Raw genomic sequence first — 15842 nt, 5'->3', positions numbered from 1 at the left:
TAATAGGAGCAAGATGCTGGTCTGTAATGCAAGAAATTGACCAGAATTTTGACACTGAAATCAGAAGTATTTCAAAGCAAGTTGGCATGCATGAGCCCAAAGAATATTCCCACCTGCTTTGAACCCAAGACCGGTTCCCCTGTGCTACCTGCCTACCCATAACCTCAGTTAGTTTTACTTTTAACTCGACCGAACTGCAGGTTTTCTCCGGCACTAAGTTCCCAAACTACCCCTCGTTCTGCCTTCCCGGCCTATAAAATGAGGCCAACCGGCTGCCATCTCTGGTTACCCAAACCGGCAGCAAATCACCGGAGCTCAACTCACTACTCACATACCAAGGCCACTCCTCTTCTCTGATTCCTAACCGCTCCACCGCCCTCGTCTAATCTCAATGGCAACGGCGGCTGCATCTCGGCCCAGCGGCCCCGTGCTTCTGACCCCCTTTCCCAACTACCAATCCGCCTCGCGCTCCCGTGTCAAGCTCTCCGCCGGCGGCTCGCCGGTCAAGTCCGTCAGCGCCCTGTCTCCCCCCTCCTCTCCCGTGGGCAGCGCCGCCAAGATCCGTCGGTCCTGCATGTGCTCCCCGACGAACCACCCCGGCTCGTTCCGTTGCAGCCTCCACAAAGAGCGCAAGCAGGGGGCGGTCCCAGCCGTCAGCAGCAAGCCCGCCTCCCCGCCATCGCCGCCGCCCATCGGCAGCGGCTGCTCTAGGCGCATGGTAAACGTGCTAGCGCAGCGCGTTCCCATGGGCACCGGGCACTGGGCGCGCAGGGCGCTCGCGCCGTCTCCCACTGTACAGCAGCTGCAGCACAGGAAGCGCGCCGACCGGTTCCGTGCTGGGGCCAGCCGGCTCTCCGGCGTCTCCATGACCGACGGCCGCGCAGGCAGCATTAACCAGTGAAAAGACAACAACGTCGACATGCCGTAGCAAAGATACAAGTACATAGTGCACAAACTGTTCCTATACATAGGAAAGAAATTCCCCGAATAATCCCGACGCTGTATAGAAGATCGGTGGGGATTAGGCCGGCCCGGAAGGTTGAGTTTTAAGACCCAATTCCATTCCGGGCTGGTCAATTAGCTGTATATAGAGTGGCTGTACATAGAGTGAGCCTCTTCTTCCTCTCCGCTCCGCTGCACATAGAGCGACTTCTTCCTCTCTGCTCCACTTGTACATAGAGTGAGCTCTCGTCCTCTCTGCCTGCTAGCCGTGTATAAACCTTGATTTTGATTCTGGATATACATCAATACGTGAGTGGCAAATTGGAGACACATACATGCAGATCTGTCCCGTGACCGGAGGCTTATCCGGTCTTGCATGATTTGTTTGCCGCAACAACTCTCTGCTTCCGTTTCTGTTTCTGGAGTATGATGCATCTCCCCTGTTTCGTCTTTGGATAAGCTCCAGAGATCAGTGGCGTCTCGCCGTCGCTTGCTCCCCTCACGCGGCACCCGTGTCCCCGGACGATCAGGCCACCATCTTGCAGCAGAGGAGAAACCCCCTGACTCCGGCGAAGTTTCTGTCAAGTTTCATGGCGCGGCTGATCAACAGAGGAGTTCTCTCCGTCCTGCTCGTGATATTTTTACTGTTTCTTCTAGAGAAAGTGGTTTATTTTACTGTTGAGCGGGGGACGGCGGAGCGGTTGGGATCCCCCAACCCATCAACTTGCGCAAGAAGATGATGATGTTGGGAGACGGTTCTTGATCGGTTCTGTTTCTTGGCCAGATATCAGTTGATGGGCTCACCAATACTCATCGCCTTTGGACTGGCGCCATGTCTGTCAGTTGGCTCTTGTCTACTCTGGAGTATTGCGTGCGGTGTTTCTTTTTTCTTGACGAACGAGAAGTATCGGTGCCCTTTTCAGATGAGCGAATGGAACGATGAACACACAATACATGTTATGCGGACAACCATGTGGAATGAATCAGTAGCAAGCTTCCGTTTACATATGCGTACATACGCTAGATGCGTTGAACAGCTGACAGGCGAAACCCAAGTGGAGTTGCTGGCAGTTTAATGTACTCCCTCCGTCCCGAATTACTTGTCGCACAAATGAATAAAAATCGATGTATCTAGGACTCCTTGAATATTTGACGACGGGCACTTGCTTAAGAAGAAGCTCTGGAACGTCAGGTCAACAGAACGCACGACCCGGCGGAATAACTCGATCGCGACATGCGCGCGCCCAGCACCGTCGGAGGCCGGACTTGATCCGCGCTTCCAAAGGGTTCGGAGGAAGGCCGGTCTCTCTTGCCACTGACAAGAGCAGCAGTGATCTCTTGCCCAAGCGCCAGTGCACAGTCACTCGGGCTGAAAGCCGGAGAAGTTCAGTGCCGCCTGAACTGGGGAATCAATGGCTTATTTTCCAGCTTCTCCGGGCGGACGCGAGCGCGACCGGTAAGCCTGCCGTGGGGAAAAAGTAAGCCGAATTAGTAAAGCGGAGGTAAACGGCCTGCGCCGGAGGCAATGCATCAGAAAAGAGCGGGCCGGCGGCGCCGCCGGGGAGCGCCATGTATACACGTGCGCCGGGGGGCTCTGATTCGGCGAGTGAGTAGCCATGAACGGTTGCGCGACGTCGGACAGTTGCGTCGCACAACACAAAGCTGGGCGGGAGAATTCGATTCGTCGTGAATTATTGTTGGTTTCTTTTTGTCTCTGCACATGCTCTGATTAGGTCCTGTTGGAGAGATCGGGGGCTGGGAATTGACTTCTGTGGTGCTGCGCACTGGCATGTCCCCGTCGTGCTCGCTCTGACTTTCTACTGATTCCGGTTCTGCACAGAGTTTGCAGCGTGAAGTCCGGTTACCTCGGGCACAGGGCAGCGGACATGCAGACAGAACAATTAGCTAAGGATGATGACCTGTTAGCACGTAATAGCTCCGCCTTGGTTTATTGGTCTACTTAGTACTCCCTCTGTAAACTAATATAAGAGCGTTTAGATTACTAAAATAGTGTTCTAAACGCTCTTATATTAGTTTACGAGAGGGAGTACTATTTTGTGTCAAATTTTGATCATGTATTTGATTTTAAGAATATTAATGCATCGTTGGAAACTATGTTCAAATACAAATCCAACAATATAATTTTTTATGACATGCATTAACATTTTATCAATTAAATCTATGATAAAATTTTGATATAGAATATGAAAAGGACCAATAAACCAGGACGATGGACGAAGGTAGTACATAGGCAATGTCAACCAAATTGATTTCTGATACGGGCTTCCGACTCAGTGCCTCTGGATCCAAGAAAAAAATGTTCTAGGAATAGTGGAATACCCTGCAAGTGGCCTGTAGATCAAGAAAAACAAAAAATGTAACCGTACGTACTTCCACGAAATCAAGGTGAGGACTAGGAATACCCGAAGTCCCTGCAACTTCTGAGTTTTCCAATCCCGCAAAAAAGAAAAAACTTCTGAGTTTTCCAGTGTTATACGTTAGTGATTTTTGCTTGTTTCATTCGGTCAGTTGTATTGTTCATACGTAATCTGATGTCAAACCGTTGATCTAAACGAAGAAAATTAATATTCCAGTGCGACAGACCCATTCTTTGTTCGGACAAAAGAAGAACTTGTGTTGCTAGCAAAATGGCACACATCAACCGAGTTCTTTTTTTTTTGTGATAAAGCTCTCCTATCTATTGATGATTTGCAAGAGCAGTATAAGAGCAATTGCAATAACTCCCTTAAAAACTTCATGTAAAGCGGGATGACCCTAACATTTAGGGGAAGTTGTCCGAGAGCTACTTTTGTCAATTCCTGAAAACTTCTTCCCCTAAATATATTTTTATTTGATTTTTAGTTAAAAGAAGTAGATAATGGCCTACAACACGCCGGCGAGTGTCACGCATGACAACTGTCAGAAAGGGACGGCGCGACGTGGTGTGGTGTGGTGGCCGCTGATGCGAGGCGGTGTGGCGGTGACGTGAGCGCGGGACGGTAGCTGGCGTGAGCGTGGGCATGGCATCAGTTAGCGGCACGTCGGCGGGGCAGGTGTGGCAAGGTAAGCCACCACCTTGAGCCACCATCGCCGCGGGCATGGCACAAGATTAGATATGTCTCACAATGGCCGCAGGCAAGGTAAGTCACCTTGACCTACCACCTTCTCCATTCGGTTCACGGTAACCACGCACACCCTCCTGGCCTATTCGAGCAGGCGTTTGAGAAAAGAACATATCTGACGCCGATGCTCACTCCGGCGAGCCTTTGTCGTCACCTCCGTCCACCCCTGGGGCGAGTGGGGAGGCGTGTGCCTCCCTGGTGGACCCCCTTCGGGTTCCCTAGTGGAATAAGAACTTGAGGTGGCGAAAAAATTAGGGTAAAATTGGTACAGAACATTCTAGAATATTTGTAATTTATAGAGCCTAGGGGGAGGTAGGGCGGTGCCATGGACTCCGCAATAGGACGGCACGCCCCTTGGCCGCGCCATCTAGCCACGCAGGGCCTTGAGTGGCCCCCGTGTTGGTCGGGTGCTTTTTGGAACCTTCGTCTTTCGAAAAAATCATGAAAATCCCCGTGACTTTTGGAAGTCCAGAAATAATGATTTCTGAAAAGTAAAAAAGCATGCAGAAAAATAGCAACTAGCTATGGGCACTAAATTAACATGTTAGTCTAGAAAAATAATATAAATTGCTATAATATATATATATATATATATAATTGGTATGATAATAGCATGAAACTATCAAAAGTTATCGATACGTTTGAGATGTATCAGTGCTCAACACGAGCGGCTTCGGGATTTGATTTGATAGGTTTCTCAAGCAATCCCAAGGGTTGATCTAACATCGAGCCCGAGGCGAGCGGCTCCTGGAACTGATTTGAGGTTTTCTACAATGCTATAGGTTTTTAGTAATTCTGTTATTAGAATTTTTTCAAAAATGGCATATATTAAATAGGAAATAAAGTGTTCATTGCAATCATGTAAATAATTTTGAAAAGCATATTGGCATTACACGTTGCAAGACACCATCACTCAACATACCTGAAGAATTTATATATGCCATGAGCAATTTTATTTGCCTCCTATTGCACCTTATGAACCATAAACCCAGGCAATTGCTTGAAGGAGAGTCATGTGTCTCTGCACACTCTACTAAGCATTGACCTTCTCGCATTAAAATTTCCAAATCAAGTGATCATCTCAGCGCAATAGCGCTTATGTAAGACGGGTTTGGCTACGATCGCACTCATTTGCATGGTAAATGAAAAGGATGATAGTTATTTGACGATAATAAAACTAGTAAACAAAAATTTCCAACTATTTGAAGAGAAATCACAATAGACATCTCTAGAATTGGCTACTTACTTACACATATGATATGAGATTACATTGTCCTATTCTAGAGCTCACTGTCAAAATATTTGTTAGACTATAAAATTTTGATCTCTTTGTCATTGTATTTAAAAATCCTTAAGTGAACATTAAATTTAATCCATGGAGGCATATAAGTATTCCCTTTTTAGATTTATTTTTATATCCAAAGGGAATGTTTTAAAATCAAATAACTAATGTGGTTGTCCTTCCAAAATGTGATTTAAATTGAGTGCGACCATATGTAAATTGACAAACACTAAATTTGTGTAAGGATGAATGTATTATCTTAATATTCAACAATATTCATTTACACGACTAATCTTCCTTTGTGTGAGCATCATTGAAATCATATTCTTCATGATGCTCTCTTTATGTTACATTTCTTGTCCTTTATGTGAGCATCATTGAAATCATCATGCCTAGCTAGGGGCGTTAAACGATAGCGCTTGTTGGGAGGCAACCCAATTTTATTTTTTATTCCTTGCTTTTTGTTCCTGTTTAGTAATAAATAATTCATCTAGCCTCTGTTTAGATGTGGTTTTATGATTTTAATTAGTGTTTGTGCCAAGTAGAACCGTTGGGAAGACTTGGGGAAAGTCTTGTTGATCTTGCTGTAAAAAACAGAAACTTTAGCGCTCACGAGAATTGCTGTCATTTTTTATTGGAGAGTTCTATTTAGTTAATTCTTTTTGCATATGACTAATAGATAAATTCCTCAGGTTCAGCAATTTATTTTAGAATTTTATGGGTTTCATAAGTATACGTTTGATCCAGATTACTACAGACTGTTCTGTTTTTGACAGATTCTGTTTTTCATGTGTTGTTTACTTATTTTGATGAATCTATGGCTAGTAAAATAGTTTATAAACCATGGAGAAGTTGGAATACGGTAGGTTTAACACTGATATAAATAAAGAATGAGTTTATTACAGTACCTTGAAGTGGTGATTTATTTTTTTATACTAACGGAGCTTATGAGTTTTCTGTTAAGTTTTGTGTTGTGAAGTTTTCAATTTTTGGGTAAGGATTCGATGGACTATGCAATAAGGAGTGGCAAGAGCCTAATATTGGGGATCCCAAGGCACCCGAAGGTAATATTCAAGGATAGCCAAGAGCCTAAGCTTGGGGATGCCCCGGAAGGCATCCCCTCTTTCGTCTTCGTTCATCGGTAACTTTACTTGGAGCTATATTTTTATTCGCCACATGATATGTGTTTTGCTTGGAGCGTCATTTTATTTTATTTTATTTTATTTTTCTTGCTGTTTGAATAAAATACCAAGATCTTAAATTGTTAAATGTTAGGGAGTCTTCACATAGTTGCATAATTATTCAACTACTCATTGATCTTCACTTATATCTTTCGGAGTAGTTTGTTGTTTACTCTAGTACTTCACTTATATCTTTTAGAGCATGATGGTAGTTTTATTTTGAAGAAATAGATGAACTCTCATGCTTCACTTAGATTATTTTGAGAGTCTTAAATAGCATGGTAATTTGTTTAAATAATCCTAATATGCTAGGTATTCAAGATTGGTAAAATTTTCTTAGGAGTGTTTTGAATACTAAGAGAAGTTTGATGCTTGATGATTGTTTTGAGATATGGAGGTAATAATATCAAAGTCGTGCTAGTTGAGTAGTTGTGAAATTGAGAAATTCTTGTGTTGAAGTTTGCAAGTCCCGTAGCATGCACGTATGGTAAATGTTGTGTAACAAATTTGAAACATGAGGTGTTATTTGATTGTCTTCCTTATGAGTGGCGGTCGGGGACGAGCGATAGTCTTTTCCTACCAATCTATCCCTCTACTCTCTTGATGTATGTTATGGTGACCAACTTGCGGGTTCCGCCCATGAACCTATGCATAGGGGTTGGCACACGTTTTTGTCGTGATTCTCCGGTAAAACTTTGGGGCACTCTTTGAGGTCCTTTGTGTTGGTTGAATAGATGAATCTCAGATTGTGTGATGCATATCATATAATCATACCCACGTATACTTGAGGTGACATTGGAGTATCTAGGTGAGATTAGGGTTTTGGTTGATTTGTGTCTTAAGGTGTTATTCTAGTACGAACTCTAGGGTTGTTTGTGACACTTATAGGAATAGCCCAACGGATTGATTGGAAAGAATAACTTTGAGGTGGTTTCGTACCCTACCATAATCTCTTTGTTCGTTCTCCGCTATTAGTGACTTTGGAGTGACTCTTTGTTGCATGTTGAGGGATAGTTATGTGATCCAATTATGTTATTATTGTTGAGGGAACTTGCACTAGCGAAAGTATGAACCCTAGGCCTTGTTTCAACACATTGCAATACCGTTTACGCTCGCTTTTATCATTAGTTACCTTGCTGTTTTTATAATTTCATATTACAAATACCTTTATCTACTATCCATATTGCACTTGTATCACCATCTCTTCGCCGAACTAGTGCACCTATACAATTTACCATTGTATTGGGTGTGTTGGGGACACAAGAGACTCTTTTTTATTTGGTTGCAGGGTTGCTTGAGAGAGACCATCTTCACCCTACGCCTCCTACGGATTGATAAACCTTAGGTCATCCACTTGAGGGAAATTTGCTACTATCCTACAAACCTCTGCACTTGCAGGCCCAATAACGTCTACAAGAAGAAGGTTGTGTAGTAGATATCAAGCTCTTTTCTGGCACCGTTGCCGGGGAGGTTAGCGCTTGAAGGTATATCTTTAGATTTTGCAATCGAGTCTTTTAGTTTCTTGTTTTATCACTAGTTTAGTTTATAAAAGAAAACTATAAAAAATGGAATTGAGTTTGTCTCATACGCTTCACCTTTTTAATATCTTTCGTAAGTATGATGGAAAGGATAATTGTGCTCAAGTGCTAGAAGAAGAAATATATAAAATGTTTGGCACTAAATCTTTGAATGATGAGCATGATTGAAATGTTGTTAGTATGAATTCCTTGAATATCTATGATGCTAATGATATGCAAAGCCACAAGCTTGGGGAAGCTATGTTTGATGAAGATGATATTTTTTGTCCCCCAAGTTTTGATGAGAAAATTTATTATGATGGAAGCATGCCTCCTATTTATTATGATTATATTGATGAAAGTGGATTTGGAGAGGTCATGACTTTATTTAGTAATGATTCCACTATTTCGGAAGAGGTTCCAATTGATTATGAGAACAAAGTTGCTATCTATGATGATTATTGTGATGACTTGTATGCTATAAAGAATAATGATATCCATGAAACTTTTCATCATGATTTTAGTTTTCAATTGGATTATGCCTCACATGATAATTATTTTGAGTTTGCTCCCACTATTCCGAATGAGAAGAATTTTGCTTATGTAGAGAGTAATAAAAATTCTATGCTTATGCATCATGAAAATAATGCCTTAGGTGCTGGTTATATTGTTGAATTCATTCATGATGCTACTTAAAATTATTATAAGGGAGGAATATATGCTTGTATGAATTGCAATAATATCAAGTTTCCTCTCTGTATGCTTAAAGTTTTGAAGTTATGCTTGTTTTGCTTTCCTATGCTAGTTGATTATTGTTCCCATAAATTGTTTGCTCACAAAATCCATATGCATAGGAAGTGGGTTAGGCTTAAATGTGCTAGTCATATTCTTCATGATGCTCTCTTTATGTTACATTTCTTATCCTCTATGTGAGCATCATTGAAATCATCATGCCTAGCTAGGGGCGTTAAACTATAGCGCTTGTTGGGAGGCAACCCAATTTTATTTATTATTCCTTGCTTTTTGTTCCTGTTTAGTAATAAATAATTCATATAGCCTCTATTTACATGTGGTTTTATGATTTTAATTAGTGTTTGTGCCAAGTAGAACCGTTGGGATGACTTGGGGAAAGTCTTGTTGATCTTGCTGTAAAAACAGAAACTTTAGCGCTCACGAGAATTGCTGTCATTTTTTATCGGAGAGTGCTATTTAGTTAATTCTTTTTTCATATGATTAATAGATAAATTCCTCAGGTCAAGCAATTTATTTGATAATTTTATGGATTCCAGAAGTATACGTTTGATCCAGATTACTACAGACTGTTCTGTTTTTGACAGATTCTGTTTTTCATGTGTTGTTTACTTATTTTGATGAATCTATGACTAGTAAAGTAGTTTATAAACAATAGAGAAGTTGGAATACAGTAGGTTTAACACTAATATAAATAAAGAATGAGTTCATTACAGTACCTTGAAGTGGTGATTTTTTTATACTAACGGAGCTTACGAGTTTTCTGTTAAGTTTTGTGTTGTGAAGTTTTCATGTTTTGGGTAAGGATTCGATTGACTATGGAATAAGGAGTGGCAAGAGCCTAAGCTTGGGGATGCCCAAGGCACCCCAAGGTAATATTCAAGGATATCCAAGAGCCTAAGCTTGGGCATGCCCCGAAAGGCATCCCCTCTTTCGTCTTCCTTCATCGGTAACTTTACTTGGAGCTATATTTTTATTCGCCACATGATATGTGTTTTGCTTGGAGCGTCATTTTATTTTATTTTATTTTATTTTTCTTGATGTTTGAATAAAATACCAAGATCTTAAATTGTTAAATGTTAGGGAGTCTTCACATAGTTGCATAATTATTCAACTACTCATTGATCTTCACTTATATCTTTCGGAGTAGTTTGTTGTTTGCTCTAGTACTTCACTCATATCTTTTAGAGCATGATGGTAGTTTTATTTTGAAGAAATAGATGAACTCTCATGCTTCACTTAGATTATTTTGAGAGTCTTAAATATCATGGTAATTTTCTTAAATAATCCTAATATGCTAGGTATTCAAGATTGGTAAAAATTTCTTAGGAGTGTTTTGAATACTAAGAGAAGTTTGATGCTTGATGATTGTTTTGAGATATGGAGGTAATAATATCAAAGTCGTGCTAGTTGAGTAGTTGTGAAATTGAGAAATTCTTGTGTTGAAGTTTGCAAGTCCCGTAGCATGCACGTATGGTAAATGTTATGTAACAAATTTGAAACATGAGGTGTTATTTGATTGTCTTCCTTATGAGTGGCGGTCGGGGACGAGCGATGGTCTTTTCCTACCAATCTATCCCCCTAGGAGCATGCGTGTAGTGCCGAGGTTTTTGATGACTTGTAGATTTTTGCAATAAGTATGTGAGTTCTTTATGACTAATGCTGAGTCCATGGATTATACGCACTCTCACCCTTCCATCCTTGCTAGCCTCTTCGGTACCGTGCATTGCCCTTTATCACATTGAGAGTTGGTGCAAACTTCGCTGGTGCATCTAAACCCCGTGATGTGATACACTCTTTCACACATAAACCTCCTTATATCTTCCTCAAAACAGCCACCATACCTACCTATTATGGCATTTCCATAGCCATTCCGAGATATATTGCCATGCAACTTTCCACCATTCCGTTTATCATGACACATTCATCATTGTCATATTGCTTTGCATGATCATGTAGTTGACATAGTATTTGTGGTAAAGCCACCGTTCATAATTCTTTCATACATCTCACTCTTGGTTCATTGTAATCCCGGTACACCACCGGAGGCATTCATATAGAGTCATCTTTGTTCTAGTATTGAGTTGTAATCATTGAGTTGTAAATAAATAAAAGTGTGATGATCATCATTTTCTAGAGCATTGTCCCAAGTGAGGAATATAAAAAGGGAAAAAAATAGAAAGGCCATAAAAAAGGAGAAGGCCCAAATAAAAGAGAGAAAGGCCATAAAAAAGAGAAGGCCCAAAAAATGAAATGAGAGAAAAAGAGAGAAGGGACAATGCTACTATCCTTTGCACACTTGTGCTTCAAAGTAACACCATAATCTTCATGATAGAGAGTCTCTTGTTTTGTCACTTTCATATACTAGTGAGAATTTTTCATTATAGAACTTGGCTTGTATATTCCAACAATGGGCCTCCTCAAGTGCCCTAGGTCTTCGTGAGCAAGCAAGTTGGATGCACACCCACTTAGTTTCTTTTGTTGAGCTTTCATACATTTATAGCTCTATTGCATCCGTTGCATGGCAATCCCTACTCCTTACATTAACATCAATCGATGGGCATCTCCATAGCTCATTGATTAGCCTCGTTGATGTGAGACTTTCTCCTTTTTGTCTTCTTCACATAACCCCCTCATTATTCTATTCCACCCATAGAGCTATATCCATGGCTCGCGCTCATGTATTGCGTGAAAGTTTATAGGTTTGAGATTACTAAAGTATGAAACAATTGCTTGACTTTTCATCGGGGTTGTGCATGACGAGAGCATTCTTGTGTGACGAAAATGGAGCATTACTAAACTATATGATTTTGTAGGGATGAACTTTCTTTGGCCATGTTATTTTGAGAAGACATAATTGCTTAGTTAGTATGCTTGAAGTATTATCATTTCTATGTCAATATGAACTTTTGTCTTGAATCTTTCGGATCTGAATATTCATGCCACAATTAATAAGAATTACATTGAAATTATGCCAAGTAGCACTCCGCATCAAAAATTCTGTTTTTGTCATTTACCTACTCGAGGACGAGCAGGAATTAAGCTTGGGGATACTGATACGTCTCCAACGTATCTATAATTTTTGATTGCTCCATGCTATATTATCTACTGTTTTGGATGTTTATGGGCTTTATTATACACTTTATATCATTTTTGGGACTTACCTATTAACCTAGAGCCCAGTGCCAGTTTTTGTTTTTACCTTGTTTTAGGGTTTCGAAGAAAAGGAAAATCAAATGGAGTACAATTGACCTGAAACTTCACGAAACTCATTTTTGGAAGGAAATAAGCCCAGAATACTTGAAGTGCACGTAAGGGAAGCTTCGAGGAGGCCACGAGGTAGGGGGGCGCGCCCACCCCCCTAGGGTGCGCCCTCCACCCTCGTGGGCCCCTCGTGGCCCCCTGACGTACTTCTTCCGCCTATATATCTCCATATACCTTAAAAGCATCCGAGAGCACAATAGATCGGGAGTTCCGCCGCCAGAAGCCTTCGTAGCCACCGAAAGCCAATCTAGACCCGTTCCGGCACCCTGCCGGAGGGGGAATCCCTCTCCGGTGGCCATCTTCATCATCCCGGTGCTCTCCATGATGAGGACGGAGTAGTTCTCCCTCAGGGCTGAGGGTATGTACCAGTAGCTATGTGTTTGATCTCTCTCTCTCTCTCTCTCTCTCTCTCGTGCTCTTGATTTGGCATGATCTTGATGTATCGCGAGCTTTGCTATTATAGTTGGATCTTATGTTTCTCCTCCCCCTCTACTCTCTTGTAATGGATTGACTTTCCCCTTTGAAGTTATCTTATCGGATTGAGTCTTTAAAGATTTGAGAAAACTTGATGTATGTCTTGCCGTGCATATCTGTGGTGACAATGGGATATCACGTGATTCACGTGATGTATGTTTTGGTGACCAACTTGCGGGTTCCGCCCATGAACCTATGCATAGGGGTTGGCACATGTTTTCGTCGTGATTCTCCGGTAAAACTTTGGGGCACTCTTTGAGGTCCTTTGTGTTGGTTGAATAGATGAATCTGAGATTGTGTGATGCATGTCATATAATCATACCCACGGATACTTGAGGTGACATTGGAGTATCTAGGTGACATTAGGGTTTTGGTTGATTTGTGTCTTAATGTGTTATTCTAGCACGAACTCTAGGGTTGTTTGTGACACTTATAGGAATAGCCCAACAGATTGATTGGAAAGAATAACTTTGAGGTGGTTTCGTACCCTACCATAATCTCTTTGTTCGTTCTCCGCTATTAGTGACTTTGGAGTGACTCTTTGTTGCATGTTGAGGGATAGTTATGTGATCCAATTATGTTATTATTGTTGAGGGAACTTGCACTAGCGAAAGTATGAACCCTAGGCCTTGTTTCAACACATTGCAATACCGTTTATGCTCACTTTTATCATTAGTTACCTTGCTGTTTTTATACTTTCAGATTACAAATACCTTTATCTACTATCCATATTGCACTTGTATCACCATCTCGTCGCCGAACTAGTGCACCTATACAATTTACCATTGTATTGGGTGTGTTGGGGACACAAGAGACTCTTTGTTATTTGGTTGCAGGGTTGCTTGAGAGAGACCATCTTCACCCTACGCCTCCTACGGATTGATAAACCTTAGGTCATCCACTTGAGGGAAATTTGCTACTGTCCTACAAACCTCTACACTTGGAGGCCCAACAACGTCTACAAGAAGAAGGTTGTGTAGTAGACATCAATATGCATATACAAGCAACTTTCTGTTGCCACACATGGATATGGGTCAATCTCTTAATGGCTTATGTAAACCAATGGGTCGCGTACCGCAGTCGACCACTCAGAGCCCAGTTGGATGTTGTGTTGATTGATGCAGGAGAGAAGCAAGTCAAGATGGATGAGATACAAGCGAAGATGGATAAGAAACAAGGACAAAATAATTCACCGGGGTTCTACGCTGTGTCCATGTCCCTAAATAATTCACCGAGGTTCTGCGCTGTATCAAAACTGTACATTGCAATGAAAGTCCCTAAATAATTCACCGGGGTTTTGCGTCCGCTGTACAAAATCCTTGGGAATTAGGAACAGAAGTCCCTAAATAATTCTCTAGTAGATAAACATAGAGTGAGACTTTTACCGCTCCCCTGTGTATAATTTTCTGAGTATGGTTCTGGAAATGGACATACGTACATGAGTGACAAAAATTAGAGGCACATGGTACATGCATCTGTTGTGCCCCGTGACGATAGCCTTATCCCTCCTTGGATGGTTTGTTTGACGAATTTCTGCTTGTGTTTCTGTTTCTGGAGTGTGGATGCGCCTCGCCCCTGTTTTGGTTTTTTTTAAATGAAGGCAAAAGATTTGCCTCTTCAATTAAATAAGGGAGAGAATAGTTTAGAGTTTTTACAATGCACTCACAAATGCGGCATGGCAATTACTCGGACACTATGATGTTCCCTAGTTTCTTTGCGCCGGCGGTCACCCATAGTTTTGCCTCTTCTAAAATGTTGGAAAGAAGAATCGTCGGCGGTGCGGTTTTGTGGCGGAAAACGCAGGCGTTTCTCTCGTTCCAAATTACCCAAGAAACGAGCATGGTGAGGGAGGCCATTGCGTCTTGGTTAGGAATATTATTGTTGGTTCTTTTTTGCCACCACGCATTGACGGTTTCATCCAAGTGCCACTCGGAAGTGTCCATGTGTGCAAGACCAAGGTGCTCTATGATCAATCTCCAAAGCCTAAGCGTGTAGCGACACTTGAAGAAGAGTGCTACCTCTTGATCACTGCGTTGGATTGCCACGAAGAGGAAGGGATGATGCAGCAAAGTAGCATAAGTATTTCCCTCAGTTTTTGTGAACCAAGGTATCAATCCAGCAGGAGGCTACGCTCGAGTCCCTCGTACCTACACAAAAACAATAGCTCAACGCAACCAACGCGCTTAGGGGTTGTCAATCCCTTCACGGTCACTTACGAAAGTGAGATCTGATAGAGATGATAAATAATATTTTTGGTATTTTTGGTATAGAGATGCAAAGTAAATAAAGTAAAAGCAAAGTAAAAGCAAATCAATAATAAAGTGATGGAGATTGATATGATGAGAAAGAGACCCGGGGGCCATAGGTTTCACTAGTGGCTTCTCTCAAGAGCATAAGTATTCTACGGTGGGTGAACAAATTACTGTTGAGCAATTGACAGAATTGAGGATAGTTATGAGAATATCTAGGTATGATCATGTATATAGGCATCATGTCCGAGACAAGTAGACCGAAACGATTCTGCATCTACTACTATTACTCCACTCATCGACCGCTATCCAGCATGCATCTAGAGTATTAAGTTAAAACAGAGTAACGCCTTAAGCAAGATGACATGATGTAGAGGGATAGTTTCATGCAATATGATAAAAAACCATCTTGTTATCCTCAATGGCAACAATACAATACATGCCTTGCTGCCCCTTCTATCACTGGGAAAGGACACTGCAAGATTGAACCCAAAGCTAAGCACTTCTCCCATGGCAAGAACAACCAATCTAGTAGGCCAAACCAAACTGATAATTCAAAGAGACTTGCAAATATAACCAATCATACATAAAATGTCACATCCCTAGCTTTACCCTGGCCATGGACTAGCTTGGTTGCTGCATCATGTTTAAATTCAAATGAAATTTGAAATGGGGATTGCCTAAACCCTAGTACCAAATGGAAATCAAATAGGTTCAACCCAAAAATATTTTCAGTGATCCAAATGGCTTCCAAAAATGTTCATCATTTCTGGAAAATGCTTGAAACCATAACCAGAGGGTTGCACATTTTTTCCATGACATATTTGGTCACTGAATAAAATATTATGTACTTTGCTTTTGGGCATTTAAATGCTAGTAAATATCTTAAATGCCCAAATAATTCTAAAAATAAGTGTGGGCTGTTGGAAATAATCTAAACAGAGCCCCTGATTATTTTCTGGATTTTTAGAGATGCCTAAGTATTTTTAATAAAGCCTCACAGTTACAGAAAAATAGAAAACAGTAATTAAAATAAAAGACACAGAGAGAGAGGGTCACCT

At 41.5% G+C, this 15842-nt stretch overlaps 1 protein-coding gene across 1 annotated transcript; it reads left to right on the top strand.

Moving 5' to 3' along the window:
* The first annotated feature begins 278 nt into the window (after positions 1–278).
* LOC123131224 (uncharacterized) lies at positions 279–1276 on the top strand. Its single transcript, XM_044550947.1, has one exon. The coding sequence runs from the start codon at positions 392–394 to the stop codon at positions 899–901; it is 510 nt and encodes a 169-aa protein (XP_044406882.1). The 5' UTR covers positions 279–391; the 3' UTR covers positions 902–1276.
* Positions 1277–15842: the final 14566 nt, after the last annotated feature.

Source organism: Triticum aestivum, chromosome 6A, assembly GCF_018294505.1.
Source record: "Triticum aestivum cultivar Chinese Spring chromosome 6A, IWGSC CS RefSeq v2.1, whole genome shotgun sequence".
NCBI classification, from domain to species: Eukaryota; Viridiplantae; Streptophyta; class Magnoliopsida; order Poales; family Poaceae; genus Triticum; species Triticum aestivum.
This window is presented reverse-complemented; position numbering and strand designations above follow the sequence as displayed.